Source organism: Misgurnus anguillicaudatus, unplaced genomic scaffold (assembly GCF_027580225.2).
Source record: "Misgurnus anguillicaudatus unplaced genomic scaffold, ASM2758022v2 HiC_scaffold_31, whole genome shotgun sequence".
In the NCBI taxonomy this organism is placed as follows: Eukaryota; Metazoa; Chordata; class Actinopteri; order Cypriniformes; family Cobitidae; genus Misgurnus; species Misgurnus anguillicaudatus.
The window spans coordinates 457,715-480,179 of NW_027395281.1; the positions used below are offsets into that span (position 1 = coordinate 457,715).

Genomic DNA, 22,465 nt, shown 5'->3' on the forward strand with positions numbered 1-22,465 from the left:
TCACCCCATGGCGTCAATATTTGACGACACTTGACCATGCGTCAATAGTTGACGCGGAGGGTATACCTTTCGCGTCATTTTTTGACGAACTGGGGACTTCAATACTATTAAGTCCGTTTCATTCTCTTTCCTATTTTCTTACCATTTTCGTGTCAGTTTAGGGTTAGATTTACATAATGACATCCCTACCCAAACCTAATCCCAACGCCAGGTGACAACTGTTTAATTTCGCGTACCTAATAGTATTGAAGTCACCAGTTCGTCAAAAAATGGTATTCCCCTTCGCGTCAACTATTGACGCATGGTCAAGTGTCGTCAAATATTGACGCCATGGGATGAGGATGTGTTGCAACAGTAGGAATAAATAACATTATGGAAGTGAATGGGGCTAATTATCGGTTTGGTTACAAATATTCCTCAAAATATCTTCAGTCATGTTCATCAGAACGAAGACATTTATACAGGTTTGTAACAACATGAGTAAAAAAATAATAATTTTTGGGGCAAACTTTAAATACGATGGGGTCAAAAATTTGTGTACACCTAACGTGTGTGCAAATAAAGAAAAAACTTTGTCTTATAACAATCTGTGTAAAAGTTTTATTACAGACATGATAATGGTTATGATTAAGTGTTATGTTTGTGCTACAACAGTTTGGCCTGTGCTACAAAACCATGTTCGTCATCTCCCCTCCTTTTTAGCAAACCAAAACATTTTATTTTACAGAAAATATTTCTTTTAGAGATCAGTTAAGAGACAGACTAACAAATAAATAAATAAATACAGAGCGGAAAGTAACATTGGGTCAGGCATAAAGTGTGTGCATTCAATTAAATATTTATACTGTCAACAGAGTACAGATGTTAATGGTTATTTTTTTCTTAATGCCATACTAGCATCTATGATTATATTCAAAGCAAGAATAAGCAAGAATTTTACTCTGAAAGATTTGAGTTACTCACCAGAGATACACACAATTGTTCTTCTGTATGAGGTTTCTCCGTCTCTGATGATCTTCACTTCATAAAGTCCTTCATGTTCATCTCTTAAGTTTTTGATGTTGAGATCTCCAGTGCGATGATTCAGCTTCAGTTTACCTCTGAAGAGATCATAATCATCATCATATATACTGAAGATATTGTTGGCAGGATTGATTTCAGCTATCAGAGTTTCATTAAATCTCCACTCGATCTTCTCAACTCTCTTTATGTCATTAAGATAAGTGTCCAGATCGACAGATACTCCCTCTCTCGTGAACAGTTTTCCTGCTATTTCACCTGTAACTGCAGCAGACAGAAAGACAGAAATGAAATCAATTCAGGTGATTTTCATCTATTAAGTGTTTTATTTAGTGATTATAAACATCAGCTCATATTCTCATAAATGAATTTCTGTTTATTAACTCAATCTTTCAGATTCTCTATCAGTATATAAATATAAACACAACTATAACATCTAGATGAGGAAAAGTATGAATCTCCTAACAGTGAGAATTCATTTAATGGTAAAATGAGTTTAATAAAATATCAGTTGGTCAACATTAGTGCTACTAACTTACTAAATATTCAGTCAGTTTGTTTAATTGTTTATATAAGATATCAGTGACGTAGTTGTCATGTATGAATAAATCAATGTTATTATAAAACCCACCAAATATCTGAAATGATGTACAGATGTGTTGTGTGTAAAAAGTTGGTTTATCTGCAGTTAAAATCCGGTTTAAACAGAAAATAAGTCAGAGTTAAACACAGCGTGAAAATCTTCACTGTAAGTTAATAGTCATAAATCACTCTTACATACAGTATACAGTAAACTCGTTGCTAAAATCAGACCCTCACTTACACCTCCTGCTGCTGAAAGACTTATTCACGCCTGCATCTCCTCACGACTGGACTATTGCAACTCACTACTCCTTGGTGTAAGCTCAACTTACATAAAAAGACTACAACTGGTCCAAAACGCAGCCGCACGACTCATCACCCGCTTCAATCCTGGCACCACATCACTCAAGTTTTAAAACAACTGCACTGGCTTCCCATTTCCCACCGGATCAAATACGAAATTTTGGTTCTTACTTACAAAGCCATCCACCACCTGGCCCCATCATACCTCACTGACCTCCTCTCCCCCTACCAAACCTCACGGTCCCTAAGATCCACCTCAGCCGTTCTCCTCTCCATCCCCAAGTCCAAGCTCTGCAGTTTTGGGGACAGAGCTTTCTCGAGGGCAGCTCCAAGGCTCTGGAACTCCCTTCCCCTTGAGATCCGCACCTCTGAGTCCCTTACCATCTTCACTGTTAACCCTGATATTGTCTTTACTTAAACAATCAAATAAACATCACTTAATATTTTCTGTTTTGAAGCCAAAGCTTAAAAAAGTTTAGTTGATTTAACTTTTAAGCTTACAAAATCCATTAAACTAAGACATTCAAGTAGAATGAACTTAAAATTATTAGTTCATGTTGTGAGGAATACCCATAATCCTTTGCGCCTGAATACTTTGATTATTTTCTGCTTTTTCACAGAATAAAAACTGATAAGAACTTTCACTACTTAAATATGTGTTAATAAAATGTCATATAGGTTTAAGCTCTTATATTATTGATGTTGTTTTGTTGTAAATTATAATTTTGTAAAGTTACCGTTCAGGTGATCAGTGTTTCCATACATGAACCCTGTTCAGAACACTTTATTGTATTTCTCTCCACAGTACTGACAATGCATGTCAAAAACACAGTTTTGTGTGTGTTTCTGTGGAGAATCACGTTTATTCAATGACTGACTTAAAATCAGTCATCAATTCTGTGTTATAATATAACATCAAAAGTAATATAAAGTGATAAAAACTAAAGTTATATGCAAGGGGTTTCCTCACAAATTTCTAGTAATGTCAACTAATCTGGGTTAAGAGTGCAGGAATATTGGAAGAAGTCTATTCAACTTAAAATTGTTGTTAGAACAGTTTATATGTTTAAGTAATCATTACTTAAAGTTTTTAGGGCAACAAGTTTGCTTCATTTTTTTAAGTATATTCAACTTATCCGGGCTTACAGTGTTCCAGTCTCGCCTCAAGACCCATCTCTTCACCTCTGCCTATCCATATCCTCCCCCCCTTTTTTTTCCTATCTGCCTTGTAAAGCGACTTTGAGTTAGAGAAAAGCGCTATAGAAATGCAATTTATTTTTATTATTATTATTACTGTCAACAGAGTACAGATTATTAAACTGAAACATTTCAGTTACTCACGTCTGATAGACACACTTAAATTCCTTTCTAAGGTTTTTCCTCCTCTGATGATCTTCAGTCTATAATCTCCTTTATGTTCCTCTCTGAAGTCTTTGATGGTGAGATCTCCAGTCTGATGATTCAGCTCCAGTTTATCTCTGAATAGATCATCATCACCATCATATGTACTGAAAATATTGTTTGCAGGATTGATTTCAGCTATGAGAGTTCCTTTGAATCTCCACTCTATCACATCATCTCTCTTTATGTCAGTAACTTTAGTCTTCAGATTGACAAATTTCCCCACATCCACCTTCAGCATTGAAACTGTAACAGAGAAATGAAATCAATTCAGGATGATTACCAGTAAACTTAAATGTTATTTGTACTCTTGACTCCTCGCAGTTATTACAGTGGATATCATGACACTCACACGCTTACATGTATATTAATGATGCCATACTTAATTTTTTTATGTTAAGGTGGTTGTACACCGGGCGAGAAGCGCTGTCTCGTGTAGTAGCCTACCACTCGCAGGTGTATCACACCACATTGGACGTTCGCATTAAATAGCATGAGCTTAAACAGACAGAGTCTACTTCCAGATGCAAAATATGCGTTAGATTAGCAGCCTATGTTAATTGTTAACATTTCGGGACGAATATGTCATTTAATATTAAACTATCCCACTGCGCAAAGTGACGTCGGAATGACGTCTTTTTCATGTAATTTTTGGATGTCCGAATACGGTCCATAAAAGGGGTTGTTTTGTAATGCCAGGCGACGTCTTTTATTCGACGTCTTCTGCACGTCTAAATGTTGACATCCGTAGGACCTCCGTGTAAGTAAAAGAGACATGAAAAAGCGAAAAGACATGATTGTCTCTGCACTTCACCCATCCACTGCAACACCGAAACACTTCAGACATTTCCTGCCAGCTGTTGGATTAGAACTCTCGATCTCTGGGTTACAAACAAGTCTCTCTAACCACTCTGCAGGGCCATATTTTCAAATCGCATATAAGGCACACTTAAGAGAATATGTGAGAATATTTTCATGTTAAATTGTTAGTATGGAGAGTGGCTAGCCGCACACTGATCCACTTGTGACAAAAAGTCTACAAAAACATAATTTTTTATTTATAAAGTGCAAGTGAATATAAAAACAGACAAGGCGAGCAAACGTTTCAGCTCTTGCTTTCCTCAGTGCTTGGAGCACTGAGGAAAGCAAGAGCTGAAACGTTTGCTCGCCTTGTCTGTTTTTATATTCACTTGCACTTTATAAATAAAAAATTATGTTTTTGTAGACTTTTTGTCACAAGTGGATCAGTGTGCGGCTAGCCACTCTCTTTACTCAATTACTCATTTGGCTCCACGCACCTGAAGTACATGGACTTATAACTAAGTACATTTTTTTGGTTGGAGCGCTACATATCTTCCTTAGTTAAATTGTTAGTATGGTCATATACTTTTAATATGACATACTACACATTTAATTACAGATTTTTAATTGTACATTTAGATGAATTTGTTTGTAATTCAAGAAAGCAGTAATATAGACATACGCCTGTCATAGAAGTCCAAATGACGTCCAAAATATCACCCAGTTTAAACGTCAAATATTTCCCGTAAATATGACGTCCAATAGGGTCATGGTTGGACGTCCAAATAGTGGAACTAGTTTGGACGTCGAATAGATGTCCAGAATTGGTCACGGACCGACCGACCCAATATAGACATGATCTGCACGTCTATCCGACGTCCTGTGTTTAGTGGGATGTTTGTTAGTGGCACGACAGGGATTTGAGTAGCGTTTATTCAGCTGATTGTTTCTGTAACATGTACACTGTTTGTCATTTTCATTAAAAAAAATTTGTACACAAATCACTGTGTCAACAGAGTACAGATGATAATAAAATCATTATTACACTCAAACATTTCAGTTACTCACATCCAAGACACACACTGAATCTCTTATATGATGTTTTTCCTCCTCTGATGATCTTCAGTCGATAATCTCCTTTATGTTCCCTTCTGAAGTCACTGATGGTGAGATCTCCAGTCTGATTATTCAGATTCAGTTTATCTCTGAATAGATCATCATCACCATCATATGTACTGAAGATATTGTTGACAGGATTGATTTCAGCTATGAGAGTTTCATTAAATCTCCACTCTATCACATCATCTCTCTTTATGTCAGTAAGATCAGTCTCCAGATCAACAGAGTATCCATTATCCACACACACTGTATTCCCTGTAACAGCAGCAGACAGAAACAAAGAAATGAAATCAATTCAGGTGATTTTCGTCTATTAAGTGTTTTATTTACTGATTATAAACATCAGCTCATATTCTCATAAATGAATTTCTGTTTATTTACTCTATCAGTATTTACAATAGGGCAGCATTTAGCCCCTATAAAACATTACATACGTTTTTTTTTAACTAAAACATTGCATTGGAATTCAATGGATACCGTCAACTGTGTGCTACCATCATCTCAAAATATCTTCTTTTGTGTTCATTAGAAACAGAATTTAATACAAGTTTACAACAACATGAGGATGAGAAAATGATGACAGAATTTGTCACGACAGGGTTGGAGAGACAGGACGCAAACGCAGAGTTCAAAATATAAATAACATTTAATAATAAAATGGGGAAACAAAAACACGAGGAGTAACAGGGTAGCAAAAACATAGTAACATACAGAACAAGTAACACGGGAAACAGACATGGTAAGCAATGACAATGAACCGGCAGTCAGTATTGCACAAACACAGGTTTAAATACACAGACTAATGACAAACAGGTGGAATGAATCAGGTGATTAATCAATGAATGTCCAGGTGACAACGATCAGAACAGAAACAAAACATGACACGGATTTAACCGTGACATAACCCCTCCCTCTACGAGTGGCTACCAGACACTCACATAAACACAAAACAAAAACAAAGTCTGGTAGCGAGAGTCCAAGGGAGGGGTGGAGGGCTTGGGGACCCTGGCGAAGCCGGCAGCCGCCGGGACGAAACCAACAGGACGGTGGGCCTGACAGCGCCAGGAGAACCGGAGCGATCGCTCCGAGAACCGAGGCAGACGAATTACTCCCCTTCTGGGAATCGTCGACGATGAGGTGCCCCCCGGAAATCATCTCCCGTCCCCTCGTGGAAATGGAGACCCTCACTCGGTAGCCACCCCGGGGAAATGATCGGGCGTGGTCCGTTCCGGATCCCCCTACGAGCGGGACGGTGGTCCTCCGAGGGACCGTCGACGACGACTCAACCGTTGGTGGACCGCCTGGGCCGATCCTCCTCCCGCAGGCCCGCAGGAGCGAGCGATCGCTCACGGTGGTCCCCAAGAGACATCGGGGCTGATGGGGAATGAACCCCGATGTCACTACTCCCCCTCGACGAAACTCCTGGGGGAGCCGCCCTCCGTGAACTTGCTGCGTCCTTGAATGGCCGGTTCATTCTGTCACGACAGGGTTGGAGAGACAGGACGCAAACGCAGAGTTCAAAATATAAATAACATTTAATAATAAAATGGGGAAACAAAAACACGAGGAGTAACAGGGTAGCAAAAACATAGTAACATACAGAACAAGTAACACGGGAAACAGACATGGTAAGCAATGACAATGAACCGGCAGTCAGTATTGCACAAACACAGGTATAAATACACAGACTAATGACAAACAGGTGGAATGAATCAGGTGATTAATCAATGAATGTCCAGGTGACAACGATCAGAACAGAAACAAAACATGACACGGATTTAACCGTGACATAATTTTCATTTTTAGGTCAAATATCAATTTAAATTACTCACATTTGACAGGCAAAAGGAGTCTTCTGTAGTAGGTTTCTCCATCTGTGATAATCTTCAGTGTATAATATCCACGGTGTCCCCATGTGATGTCATCGATGGTGAGATCTCCAGTTTGTGGATCCAGGTGCAATCTGTCTCTGAATTCACCATCATTACCATCATATGTACTGAAGATATTGTTGGCAGGATTGATTTTAGCTATGACACAGTCTTCAGATCGAAATGTCCACTCTATCAGATCAACTCTCTGTATGTCTGTAACTTTAGTCTCCAGACGGACAGATTCTCCCTCATACACGGTCAATTTTGTTTCACCTGTAACAGCAGCAGACAGAAACAGAAACACAGAAATGAAATCAATTCAGGTGATTTTTATCTATTAAGTGTCTTATTTACTGATTATAAACATCAGCTCATATTCTCATAAATGCATTTCTGTTTATTAACTCAATCTTTCAGATCCTCTATCAGTATATAAATAAAGAGTTTCGTTGCAAAACGAGATAAATCCATTTTTTAACATTTTTGTCAAAACATGTTTATTATTATGTTATCATGTTATTATTTTGTTTTATTACACGGCTCTCTGGAATGCTTGATTCTGATTGGTCAGTTGAGACATTTGCAGGTTCGTTCTTTTCAAATAATAACCGCTCCAAAGTAATAACGCATACCCAGCTAGAAATAAAAAGTTCTAAGAACGTTCCCTGAAAGTTCCCGAATGTTCCCAAAAACATTCTGCGAACGTTAAAAGCGGCTAGTTTTCTTTGAGTTCTAGGAACGTTTCTGTTTTCTGAACGTTAGAGTAATGTTACATTTTACCATTTTAAACGTTATGACAATGTCATGTTTTAATGTTCAAACAATGTTTAAAACAACAGCTGTTTATTATATTGACTTGTTTAATTGTTATGTAAATGATAGAGAAACATTGCATTTTAGTATTTTATAAAACATTATTTCTGAATGTTCAGTAAATATATTGCTGTAGAAAACTCAATTCACTTACTAGGTTTAGATGTTGATGTTTGTTTCATTTTAAGTCACCCTTATTGTGATTAGTGTTTGTTTTAGTTGGTCTCTTGACACTTGAATTTTTGCTTGCTAGTTTTTTCCTGGTTGTGTTAACTTTGTGTTAATGCACCACATTTGTTATGAACATGCCAAGTTAATAGTGTTATTCTGCGGTTGTTGGTACATAATGGTAAAGATCATCACCTAATTCATTTACTAATCAAAACTTTATTTTCTGTCAAAAATGTAAATGAGATCCAGCACTTTCCCAGCAGTTTGTCATTAAGGGGTTTTAGAACTTTGGACAAAAAAATATCCACTGTGTAACTGGGATGCACAAACATCAAGAATCAGACTATGAATCTCAATCATGGTGACAATTAAATGAAAAACTTCATGCTGCAATGCATGCTGGGTATTAACAAATTACAAACCTCATTCAGGACTCCCAGCATGCACTGCGGCATGGATAAATAAGGATTTTTTTAACAATTTTAATTGTCACCATGGTTGAGATTCATAGTCTGATTCTTGATGTTTGGGCATCCCAACTATACAGCGGATATTTTTTGTCCAAAGTTTCTAAAACTCCTTAATGACAAACTGCTGTGAAAGTGCTGGATCTCATTTACATTTATGACAGAAAATAAACTTTTGATTAGTAAATGAACTAGGTGATGATCTTTACCATTATGTACCAACAACCACAGAAATACACTAATAACTTTTCATAACAAATGTGGTGCATTACCACAAAGTTAACACAACCAGGAAAAAACTAGTAGGCAAAAAGTCAAGTGTCAAGAGACCAACTAAAACAAACACGAATCACAATAAGGGTGACTTAAAATGAAACATCAACATCTAAACCTAGTAAGTGAATTGAGTTTTCTACAGCAATATATTTACTGAACATTCAGAAATAATGTTTTATAAAATAATAACATGCAATGTTTCTCTATCATTTACATAACAATCAAACAAGTCAATATAATAAACAGTTGTTGTTTTAAACATTGTTTGAACATTAAAACATGACATTGTCATAACGTTTAAAATGGTAAAATGTAACATTACTCTAACGTTCAGACAACAGAAACGTTCCTAGAACTCAAAGAAAACTAGCCGCTTTTAACGTTCGCAGAATGTTTTTGGGAACATTCGGGAACTTTCAGGGAACGTTCTTAGAACTTTTTATTTCTAGCTGGGTAGCCGGTACTACTTGTACGAGTAAAATCGCTCCGCGCCAATAAAGATCAATAAAGATTACTGTTTGGCGCTATCTTGTGACAAACACTGGACAACCACGACAAGACACATACACCGACTGAACTTGACAAAATAGAGCATGACAGCTACGAAGCCAACACACAAAAAAATACAGAATGGGCATTAAAACTTCTCAAAGACTGGCTAAAAGAGAAAAAATGGAGACAGACAAGTATGAAGCAGAGGATCTTAATAAGGCATTACGATCATTTTATGCATCTGTGCAAAGTTTCGCGGATCGATAAAATTTTTAATTTAAAACAAATATGCCAATAAAATGTTTAAAATTCACATTCATGTCCGTTTTTTTTCTTATGTGACAAGTAGCCGTGTAATAAGCGGGATAATGTAGAGGCAGTCGGTAGTTATCGTGAAATAAGCCCCTTCAGTGTGATACAAGACCCTCCGCTTCGCGTCGGGTCATGATCACACTGTCGGGGCTTATTTCCCGATAACTACTGGCTGCCTCTACATTATCCCTTACTTATGGTGCTACTTAGCTGTATTTTTTAAGTTATGAAGGTTTAAATCAAAACAAACCAACTGCAGTTGCATTGAAATTAATTGGAATGCAAAACCAAAAAACGAGATTTCTGAACAATTAAAAAAACAGTGGTTATCTCGTTTTGCAACGAAACTCTTCAAATATAAACACAACTATAACACCTAGATGATGAATTTTATGAATCTCCTAACAGTAAAAAGAATAGAATTAATAGAATGCTGCTACTAAAAAATCTGAGTTTCTGTTGTGTATCTGTTGTGTAAAGCTACCTGTTTGTGTATTTGAGATATGACTAAACAGCAAAAACAAACATCTGGTTTGTATTTTAATTATTTTTTCTTTACTACTGTTATATAATATTCTGCTATAAATTCACTTCTATTTTCTATACTTTAGTATTTTAGAATCATTTAGTAGTCTTTTTAGTTATTCTGGTTTATTTTATTTTTGTTAATAAATTATATTTTATTACCACTGTGTCTTTCTTGTGTTGATAATACAGTTAAAGGGTTCTACAAGCTGGCCAGAGTCTCACAAAATCCTTCAGATAAATTAGATCAGGGGTTCTCAACCTTTTGCAACTAAAAAAAAAACATGCGGACGATGTAAGGATTTTAGGCTTAGACTTTATTAGTACTCAAGGGTGGTACACTTTCTAAAGTTAAAGAAAAAATGAAGAGACCATTTTAAGACTGTTTTCAGATTATCTAAATGTACTATTTATAGGTATGTGTTTAAGTAAAAATTATAATAATTTGTTTCATTCTTTCAACTACCAAAAAACTTTTTTGCCAAATTCCTTACAAAATGTTTTATTTGCATTTATTTGCTAAAAATTAAAATGGGAAAAATAAAGATTTTGAATAAGCTTACTGTAAAAAAAATAAAACAAGTTCTAGTTCTTTTTTTAACAACACACTGCTAATGTTTTAAAAGTGAATATTTGATGGAACAAGCCTGATTTTTAATCATATCTTTCATGTGTCCTTTTATGCTCTCAGTCTTATACATTGCTGTTTTGTTGGGGTGACTTTATGTCACTCCTGAGGTTCTCTGTCTTACTAACAGTGACATAAAACAAGGTTAAACTTGAGGCTTTGACTTAGTTGTTGGTTTTTTTGTGCCATATCTGATGGTGAATATCTCACACTTTAAGTTTTATAAATCATTATTCAGAGCAAATTAATTTACTGAAAAGATAAAGATCAGCCACGTATTTTTAGTGAAGATCGGCATTGTATGGAGCATCCCTATAAAAATGGCATCTACTTCAGTAATTATATTTTTTGGGGGGGAGCAGGGGTGGACAATGGGAAACACCCACATTAGGGCTTTTCACACTGAAAATTGTTAACCGCAGGTTATACAATTATATATTAAACAGATTAGTGCAGATGTAAGTAAGATTATTATTAGACTGAAAAGATTGAGTTACTCACCTGTGACAAACATGTTGATTCTCTTGTATGAGGTTTTTCCACCACTGGTGACTTTTAGTTGATAAACTCCGAAGTGTTTATTACTGACATCATTGATGATGAGATCTCCAGTATTACGATCCAGACTCAGTTTGTACTTGAATCTCTCATCAGGACCATTATAAGTGTTGAAGTTTTCTTTATCACATTTAGCTATAAGAGTACCTGGAGATCTCCATGGCCACATTATCACAGGATATTTCATCTCTGTATCTTGTCCATATCTCCATTCAATCTTATCACCTGCCTTTAGTTCTTTCAGACCAGCCTTAAGAACAGCATTATGACCTTTCTCCACTTTAATCTTTTCATCTGTCAAAGTGACACAGAACGAAAAAAATCAACTCATGAAACAGATTATAAATGTTTTGATTTAATGTATTATTATTTACTCCACATGTGACATCAGCTGTAAAATTATCAATAATTAAAAATGTTCTTGTGGTGTTCAAGTTTCAGAAGATATCATGGAAAAATAAAATCATCATACTAACAGTACTGTATATCCTGCACATACTGTATACTTATTAAAGAAATATATTTAAACACCACAGAGCCTGATTACAGAAATATATTTTTTGTGTTATTGCATCAGTATAATCTTCTATAACACTAAACTAACGGCATACAGTCTAATATGATTCTGATCAGTTTTAAAGTGCTGATAAATCCATGTCTTCTAATAACACAAAAAACACTTCTGACATTCAACTCCAGATCACATGTTATGATAAAATCTTATGATTTATCATGACTAAGACTATGGCTTATTTCTGCAAACAGCAGTCTCTAGTCCAGTGGCAGCTGGTGACTTTTTTTCCAAGGGCCGTGAATTCAAAATATGTGTTCTTTCCATCATGTGAATCATATGCATCATGCCTCAAAATAGTTGCCTATTGCACATGCATCGAAAGGATTTATGATTAAATTGACGCTCACGCTCACAAAATACTTGCAAGACATTAATTTAACACTAAACTCTAATTACACTTAAAATTAAGGGAGTATCTGGCAAATGTGAGCGTCTCTTTCATCATTAACCCTTTAGATGTGTCTGCAGCAGGCTCGAATTTTTATGCATATGGTTCACATGACGCGCTGCAAACACATATTTTGAAATGAGGAGCCACACACATGATTGGCTACATACATATTGTGACGAGCATCGCATCGTGCGCCCTCAAAAAAGAAGTCACGTCTAGTGTAAGACATTATCCCTTACATGATATCTAAAAGAAAACCCAAACAAAATCATACAAAATACAAAGTGCATTCAAGTTTGAAACCTTAACATGAACGAAAATTTGTACCCCTTTATATTCAATATTTATTATAAGAGAATAAATATCATAAGTATAAAAATAATCCTCCTGTTGTATCTGCTGTAGATGATTCTTACCCAATATTTTTATTGTTTTACTGATCTTGCGATGGTAAAACACACCAGCAACAACAGCAGCAGCAGCAGTAGTAATAAGCAGGCTGATAAGAGATATTCCTGCTACATCACCTGTAGACAGACCTCCCTGCTCTGAAATGATAAAAACTCACAATCATTATTGTAACTCAATCTGTTAATCTGATCATAAACAAACGTTGGTAAACATCTGAAGAAAACAGAATACACGATAAACAGATTCTATTTAAATTTATTCCTGAAAAACCTCTAACATCAGGTGTAATGAATTAATGATTGTTATGCTCACAAGATCTGTTAATTTCTGTAATGTCTTTAGTGTAAGAAGTTAATACAAAAAGTTTCTATATTTGTGTCTTACAGCACTGAGATGAAGATCAGACATTAAATCATTAACAAATACTGACTGACTGCATTTTTATTAACAGATTTACTTGACACATTATTTCTCACTGCAATGTTTAATCTAAACTGAGATAAAGCATTATTAAACTGATCTTTATTATATTGAAGTGATCTACTCACCTTTGAGATTGACACTGAATGATCTGTGTATAGTATAAATGTGACTGCCGACAGTGATATCTACTTCATAAGATCCAGAGTCATCAGGCGTGATGTTTGTGATGATGAGATCTCCAGTCTGATCATTAACCTGCAGTCTGTCTCTGAATCTCACATTATTAACATTATAAGTTAATTCTGTTCCAGTCATTTTAGCAACAGGAGAGTTATTGTGTTGAATCCTCCACATCATCTTCTCATCGCCTGGTTTCTTGATAACATTTTTGACTATAATGACAGAATCTCCCTTCATCACTGTCTTCACTTTATCACCAGACACATCTGAAAAACAAACAGAAAGAGTCAAACTCAGAATAGATGACCAAAGACGTCACATTTAATATTAAATTAAACAGACAGCACTGAACGCAGGTGTTAACACTCAGATTCAAAAATACTCAAAGTACATAACATTTGTACTCTAAACACTAATATCAACAGTGAATGACCGCCTATTCAACTGTTTAAATTGTTGCTGTTACGTGCCCCTCTACAGCCAAACAACTTTCTAAATGAACAAGAAAACCGTTAAAATTTTCAGCGGCCTTCATGCCTCCAAAGTCATTGCCATATAGACCCTTTTAAAACGCACGTGATCAAATAGCCTGCTGTGTTATTTCCCAGTGGTTCTAACGTGTTAGCAACTCAGAAAGTTTATTAAAACGGTTTCCCAGCATCAAAATGTCTGGTTGTTGCGTTTGGTTGCACTAATACTAATATACGAATATATGTATCTGGCCACTTTATTTTTGGCCATCTGTTAACGTCTTCTATCCACTCCACTATATTACACGGATCTGGTAGTTGTGTTGAAAATGTTGATAAAGTCAACTTTCTAAAATAACTTTCTCTGTCTGTGTTGTTTCACTGCTGATTCTTGCCATACTTCCGTTGCCAAACTGCACGCACATACGTTGCCACGTCATCATTGTGTACAAACAGTAAAAGGGTCTATAAGCAAACAAATGAAGTCAGCTGCCTAAGCTTTCGGTTGCAGTTTTTAGTTTTGTAAAATGTCTTTTCTTAAGAAAGATAAACACAAGCTAAAATAATTTCATGTGGTTATTTTTAGTTTGTCGTAAAGAATATGTGCGTTACAGGACAGTTTTTATTTATCTCACATTAAAGGCGGAGTCCATGATGTTTGAAAGCCAATGTTGATATTTAAAATCACCCAAACAAACACGCCCGTACCCCAATAGAATCTGGACCTTCTGTTGATAGACCCGCCCCACACATACGCAACCCGGCTTTTGATTTGATTTGATTGGCTATAAGTGTGTTTTGGTAGTCGGCCCGTTTCCTTCTCCAAACCGTTTTTCAAACATCGTGGACTCCGCCTTTAAATGTACTGATGTGATCACTTTAACACTGAATGTTTTAACATCACACAAAACATTAACACAAATAAACAAATATCTTTTCAAATGATGTTTATTTGTAATAGCCCTTTTGACGCTTTTTACACTGACGCAAAGCAGCTTCACAAGAGGACACAATGTAAAACACACATAAAACAAATCAGAAAATTATAAAAATTGCAGACAGTTTATAATCCATCTATTACTGCATAGTGTACATTTCATTAAGAGAGCTGAATAATGATGTAGATATGAATAAATTATTAAAGTAAAGCTTGAGATACTCACTAATGTTGAATGTCTTTCTTGTGATCGTCTCTCCGCTGATGTATAGTTGATAAAGTCCAGTGTGTTGAGTTGTGATGTTTGTGATGGTGAGATCTCCAGTCTGATTATTCATCTGCAGTCTGTCTCTGAATCTCCCATCAAGAACATCATCATATATTCTGAGTGAATTACTGTCTGCTCTGTTGATTTTAGCTATAAGATCCTGTTGATCTCCAAACCTCCAGTCTATCAGATCATCTCTCTGTATGTCAGTAAGATCAGTGTGTAGAGTCACAGAATCTCCCTCATACACTGACACTGACTCATCTGTAACAACACCTGTAAACAGAAACAGAAAGTGTCAGAGATTAAACTTAAATCTATAACACTGGCAGCATAAAGATTAAGTTGAGATAAATTAAGCTGTAGTCTACATTAAAGGTATTGCGGAGGATTTTCTTTTTCCGGGTGGATCATCAAGACTATTGGTCCTCCTAGTTGTCAATCAGGAGTGTTGCGCAATTGCATTTTTTCAAAAAGTGGAGAAGGCGGTTCTTTTCTAAAATCCTCTGCTACACCTTTAAATATAGCCTGTCTCCGCCCTCCTTTGTGCTTGCGCTTAATTTTCATTTCACTTCAGTATTACAAATTAAATTAATGTACAGTACGATAGTCTGGTTGGACCAGGCTTAAATATGAAATCAGGTTATGTGTGTATTAAAGTCAATCTGCCATGAGAATACAGTAAAAAAAACAATGGGGAAGTATTTTAAGAAATATCTAAATCTGACTGTATCATGAAGTCTGTTTACGAATCTAAACCCATTCATATAACCAATAACAACATAAACAAGCGGCTGTCATGGTCCGCACGTAACTTCCGGTAAACTCCTAAGAATAAATAACTACAAAGTTCTTTAAACGTAGTTTATTTATATAACAAGCAAAAAAAGGAAGAAAAAAAATTGTTATTTTCGACGAGGAATTTGTTCAAGAGCAGTTTAGCAACTAGTCAGACCATTAAAAAACGAAACCGAAAGTAAAGTTCGGTGCCCGGTTGCATGAAACTCCTTAAGTGAGGGTTTCCCTGAGGGAGAAAAATCCCTGAGGTAAGGGATTTATTTAAGAGCGTTGCAACAAAGGTCTTAACTGTCACCCTTACCTAAGTGTTTATACTAAGTATTTTACGGTAGTCTCTGCCAAAACACGGCAGCGGAGAAGCGGTTTCTATAGTTACAAAATCTCACAGCGTAAACAAATCAACGCACGCAGCTGAACAGACGGCGCATTTGTGTACAATGAAACATCGCAGTATAACACTGCGGTCAAGCCAGCCGCCACTCCGAAAAAGACGGTCAAACTAGCCCCCCGTTTTTTTTCTGTGTGCACATAAATTAGACATTACGGTAAATGCACGAGAGGAATGATTTCAAAATAAAAGTTTCTCACTTAATCTGTTGATATTTCTGTTGCATTATGTGTCTGTTTTAAGTCATTGCTAGGGTATTATGGGTGGTTGCTGGCTGTTTCTCTTGCATTCAGTGTGGTTGCTAGGGTTCTATAAGTGGTTGCTAGGCTGTTTCTGTTGCATTCTGTTTGGTTGCTAGGCTGTTTCTGTTGCATTATGTGTCTGTTGTCATTGCTAGGGTATTATGGGTGGTTGCTAGGCTGTTTCTCTTGCATTCTGTGTGGTTGCTAGGGTTATATAAGTGGTTGCTAGGCTGTTTCTGTTGCATTCTGTTTGGTTGCTAGGCTGTTTCTGTTGCATTTTGTGTCTGTTTTAAGTCATTGCTATGGTATTATGGGTGGTTGCTAGGCGGTCTCTCTTGCATTCTGTGTGGTTGCTAGGCTGTTGCTAGGGTTCTTTAAGTTGTTGCTATGGTATTATGGGCGGTTGCTAGGCGGTCTCTCTTGCATTCTGTGTGGTTGCTAGGCTGTAGCTAGGGTTCTTTAAGTTGTTGCTAGGGTATTATGGGTGGTTGCTAGGTTGTTTCTCTTGCATTCTGTGTGGTTGCTAGGCTGTTACTAGGGTTTTATGCGTGGTTGCTAGGTTGTTTGTGTTGCATTCTGGTTGCTTGCTATGCTATTGCTAGGGCTTTTTAAGTGGTTGCTAGGGTATAGCTTTGGTTTTCTGTGATTGCTAGACTGTTGCTAGGGTTTATGGGTGGTTGCTAGGCTGTTTCTGTTGCATTCTGCATGGTTGCTAGGCTGTTTCTATTGCATTCTATGTCTGTTTTAATTCATTGCTAGGGTATTATGGGTGATTGCTAGGCTATTTCTGTTGCAGTATGTGTCTGTTTAAGTCGTTGCTAGGGTATTATGGGGGGTTGCTATGATGTTTCTGTTGCATTCTGTGTCTGTTTTAAATCATTGCTAGGGTATTGTGGGTGGTTGCTAGGCTACTTCTATTGCATTCTAAGTCGTTGCTAGGGTATTGTAGGTGGTTGCTAGGCTATTTCTATTGCATTCTGTGTCAGTTTAAAGTCATTGCTAGGGTATTATGGGTGGTTGCTAGGCTGTTTCTGTTGCATTCTGTGTCTGTTTTAAATCATTGTTAAGGTATTGTCGTTGTTTGCTAGGCTATTTCTATTGCATTATGTGTGGTTGCTAGGCTGTTACAATTTTTTTTTAAATGGTAGCTAGGGTATAGCTTTGGTTTTCTCTGTGATTGCTAAACTGTTGCTAGGCTATATGGGTGGTTGCTAGGCTGTTGATCTGGCGTTCTTTGTGGTTGCTAGGGAATTATGGCGGTTGCTAGGCTGTTGCTCTGGGGTTCTGTGTGGTTGCTAGGTTGTTGTTGTGGAATTCTGGTTGGTTGCTATGCTATTGCTCTTGTTTTCTGGGTGATTGCTAGACTGTTGATAAGGTTTTATTGGTTATTGCTAGGCTTTTGTTGAGATATTACGGTGGATTACTATGAAGTTGCTAGCATATTAAGGGTGGTTGTTAGGCTGTTGCTGTGACATTCTATGTGATTGCTGGGCTGTTGCTAGGCTACGGTATTTAAATTGGTTGCTAGGATATTTCCTGCAAGTAAGCCTACGAAGGCCCTGTATAGGCATAGCCTGAAGGCCCAGTGCAGGTTTGCTATTTCTATAAGATCAAATACATGTTTATTTCTATAAGATCAAAGAGTTGCTTAAAGGAAACGACCTGTTTGCACAGAATAATTTCATCTGAGAGTGACAGTATCCCACCTCAAGGTGTCACTCACACAATATCAAGTTAATCTGACATAGAGTTTGTAAAATACAGCCCTCCAAAATATCATAAATACTTGATTGTTTCTATAAGATCAAATAGGTGCTTAAAGGAAACTTCCTGTTTGCACAGAATGATTTTACCTCAGAGTGACAGTATACCACCTCAATTTGTCACTCACACAATATCAAGTCAATCTGATATGGAGTTTGTAAAATACAGCACTCCAAAATATCATTAATAATTGATTGTTTCTATAAGATCAAATAGGTGCTTAAAGAAAACTACCTGTTTGCACAGAATGGTTTTACCTCAGAGTGAAAGTATACCATCTGAGGATGTCACTTACACCATATCAGGCCAATCTGATATGGAGTTCGTAAAATATAACTCTTCAAAATAACCTAAATACACGTTTATTTCTATAAAATCAAATCAATGTTTAAAAGAAACTACTTGTTTGCACAGAATGATTTTACCTCAGAGTGACAGTATACCACCTCAATATGTCACTCACACAATATCAGTGTTTCCTCTAGGATTTTTTTCAGCTGTGGCGGCAGGGGGCGCCCATGATGATTATAAATGTACATTATTTTTTTAAAAGTAGAATATAGGCTACAGTAAACTAACATGTATTTTTTATCATTTTCATGCTGTCATTTACTTTTCCTCATATTTATAGCATATTGCTTTTCTATGTTTGATCTAAAATGTATTTTCTTAAAAAACGTTACATAGCTACGTACGTAGTTCGGATATTTCATTGTAGTTTTAATGTAGTGTGCATTGCAAGTTGTGCTCGTGTTTAGCGTTACAGAGCTGTTGCAAACTCACGCACAGTCCTGTTTGATAATCCGCACCGCTGTGATTGACCGAACATCCATCAGCAGCAATTTTATTTCACACCCGGTCCGGACCATTTGACATAAAGACCCCGAGCCGGTCACACCGCAAATCGTGCAGTTGAATAGAAACCTTTAACGGTCTTCAGACAGATCTTAAACACAAAGCACGGGGCCATTTAAAAACGAGTCGAATTTTGGTCTTGGATGTTAGACCCGCATTTTACTCTTGTCTATTGAGTCCCGACCTGCATCTACAACACAAATGACACGCGAATAGTCTATTATTACACCCGTTAGATCAAATCCCGCGGGTACCCCGACCCTGCTGTTTCGTCTGAAAACAGATAAAACAGTCTCACCGTCTGCCTCAAGTTTCTATTACCAACGTTCTTCTCTTCCACGGGAATAATGTAAGTTTCCTTACAAACAGATTCGACTATTAATGACTTGCAGTCGCATATAAGTAGTATTCAGTATTTAGCCTTTTGTTTTTGGACAAATATCATATCATTTAATGTGAAACTTTGTGAGTGTCGATCTAAAGCACAGAAGATTGATTGACAGCTGAGCGGTCAGCAGCGCGCTACTGCGCTTATAGTCTATATTCTGAATAACTAATGACCAGATAAGTTGATAATATGACTGAGTACAGTGATTCCAAACGAATGTCCAAAAAACTCGTAATATGTTAAATCGAAAGTTTAATAATGTCTTTTCTCGCAGCCCTGCGCTGCGTCCGCGTTGAACATCAAATGCGTGATGACCTTGCACCTTAAATTACCCTAAATTTATAGTCATAAAGATAAAAGTAAAACAATATTCGAAACTTCAAATTATGTATTTTTATTTGTGTAAACTCACAATAAGGAGAAAACTTTGTGCTTATTTAAAATCATTAAAAACATGACGTGCTTTCTGCTGCTTTGGTCAGCGCGTCACAAAAAAAAACAGAAACTCAAATACTTTTTTATTCGTTTTGTCAATTTAATTATTATTTAAGTGTAACATATTTCGTATAGGCTTGTTTATTTTATTATTATTTCTCAAAACAGAGACGTAGCCTAATCATCCTCTGTTGATTTAAATCTATTTGTTCATTAAACTAAACCCATGGAAGAAATTATGATACTTTAGGAGATTTATTTATAAATGAGTTAACAACGCAAATCCAGAAAGGAATTTATTTCTAAGACAGCCAGTCTGGCAGAGCGGACATTTCTGTAGCTTTTTTGCGAGCTGCCGCCGTGGGTTTTGTCTAGAAGGGATACAGCAAATGCCGAAAAGTTAATGATTAGATTTGGATGTAGGATTATTAGGATGAAAACAGCGGCTCTGGCTAAATGAGATACAAATACATCCTACAATCGTGTGAAATTTTGTGTTTAGAGTTGGGTTTGGTTGAAGGATTAGATTAAAACAGTGGTCATCCAGCGAGATTTCGTTTGCTGTATCCCTTCTAGACAAAACCGCAGGCGTGGCGGGGATGTTTTAGGCATGGCGGGCCGCCACGGTTGAATGTATATAGCGGAAACACTGCAATATCAAGTCAATCTGATATGGAGTTTGTAAAATACAGCTCTCCAAAATAACCTAAATATATGTTTATTTCTATAAGATCAAATACATGTTTAAAGGAAACTACCTGTTTGCACAAAATAATTTCACTTCAGAGTGACAGTATACCATCTAAAGGTGTCACTTACACCGTATCAGGCCATTCTGATATGGAATTTGTAAAATATAGCTCTCCAAAATAATCTAAATACACGTTTATTTCTATAAAATCAAAGAGATGTTTAAAGGAAACTATCTGTTTGCACAGAATAATTTCACCTCAGATTGACAGTATACCACCTCAATGTGTCACTCACACAATATCAAGTAAATCTGATATGGAGTTTGTAAAATACAGCCCTCCAAAATATCATACATACTTGATTGTTTCTATAAGATCAAATAGGTGCCTAAAGGAAACTACCTGTTTGCACTGAATGATTTTACCTCAGAGTGACAATATACCACCTCAATGTGTCACTCACACCATACCAGGCCAATCTGATATGGATTTTGTAAAATACAGCTCTCCAAAATATAAGTAATACTTGATTGTTTCTATAAGATCAAATAGGTGCTTAAAGGAAACTACCTGTTTGCAGAGAATGATTTTACCTCAGATTGACAGTATACCATCTGAGGGTGTCACACCGTATTAGGCCAATCTGATATGGAATTTGTAAAATATAGCTCTCCAAAATAACCTAAATACACGTCTATTTCTATAAAATCAAATAGATGTTAAAAGGAAACTACCTGTTTGCACAGAATGATTTTACCTAAGAGTGACAGTATACCACCTCAAGGTGTCACTCACACAATATCATGTCAATCTGATATGGAGTTTGTAAAATACAGCTCTCCAAAATATCATGAATACTTGGTTGTTTCTATAAGATCAAATAGTTTTTTTTAAGATCAAATAGATGTTTAAAGGAAACTACCTGTTTGCACAGAATGATTTTACCTCAGAGTGACAATATCCCACCTCAAGGTGTCACTCACAACATATCAGGCCAATCTGATATGGAGTTTGTAAAATACAGCTTTCCAAAATAACCTAAATACATGTTTATTTCTATAAGATCAAATAGGTGCTTAAAGGAAACTACCTGTTTGCACAGAATGATTTTACCTCAGAGTGACAGTATACCACCTCAAGGTGTCACTCACAACATATCAGGTCAATCTGATATGGAGTTTATAAATTACAGCTCTCCAAAATAACCTAAATACATGTTTATTTTTATAAGATCAAATAGATGTTAAAAGGAAACTACCTGTTTGCACAGAATGATTTTACCTCAGAGTGACAATATCCCACCTCAAGGTGTCACTCACAACATATCAGGCCAATCTGATATGGAGTTTGTAAAATACAGCTTTCCAAAATAACCTAAATACATGTTTATTTCTATAAGATCAAATAGGTGCTTAAAGGAAACTACCTGTTTGCACAGAATGATTTTACCTCAGAGTGACAGTATACCACCTCAATTTGTCACTCACACAATATCAAGTCAATCTGATATGAAGTTTGTAAAATACAGCTCTCCAAAATATCATAAATACTTGAATGTTTCTATAAGATCAAATAGTTTTTTTTAAGATCAAATAGATGTTTAAAGGAAACTACCTGTTTGCACAGAATGATTTTACCTCAGAGTGACAATATCCCACCTCAAGGTGTCACTCACAACATATCAGGCCAATCTGATATGGAGTTTGTAAAATACAGCTTTCCAAAATAACCTAAATACATGTTTATTTCTATAAGATCAAATAGGTGCTTAAAGGAAACTACCTGTTTGCACAGAATGATTTTACCTCAGAGTGACAGTATACCACCTCAAGGTGTCACTCACAACATATCAGGTCAATCTGATATGGAGTTTATAAATTACAGCTCTCCAAAATAACCTAAATACA

General features: G+C 36.3%; 1 protein-coding gene across 7 annotated transcripts in view; it reads right to left on the bottom strand.

The window, feature by feature from the left end:
• LOC129452976 (uncharacterized) overlaps positions 1-22,465 on the bottom strand; it is a 206,022-nt gene that overhangs the window by 4,400 nt on the left and 179,157 nt on the right. For 4 of the 7 annotated variants that reach the window (XM_073865493.1, XM_073865492.1, XM_073865498.1 and 1 more), the window contains 7 exons: positions 13,267-13,587; positions 12,724-12,855; positions 11,286-11,636; positions 7,059-7,373; positions 5,176-5,481; positions 3,247-3,552; positions 964-1,284 (listed from right to left, as the gene is read on the bottom strand). In XM_073865493.1, coding sequence (XP_073721594.1) covers positions 964-1,284; positions 3,247-3,552; positions 5,176-5,481; positions 7,059-7,373; positions 11,286-11,636; positions 12,724-12,855; positions 13,267-13,587 — 2,052 coding nt within the window. Of the gene's footprint in view, positions 1-963; positions 1,285-3,246; positions 3,553-5,175; positions 5,482-7,058; positions 7,374-11,285; positions 11,637-12,723; positions 12,856-13,266; positions 13,588-14,954; positions 15,273-22,465 lie in introns of all 7 variants that reach the window. The other 3 variants (XM_073865496.1, XM_073865495.1, XM_073865494.1) reach the window with 3 other exon arrangements.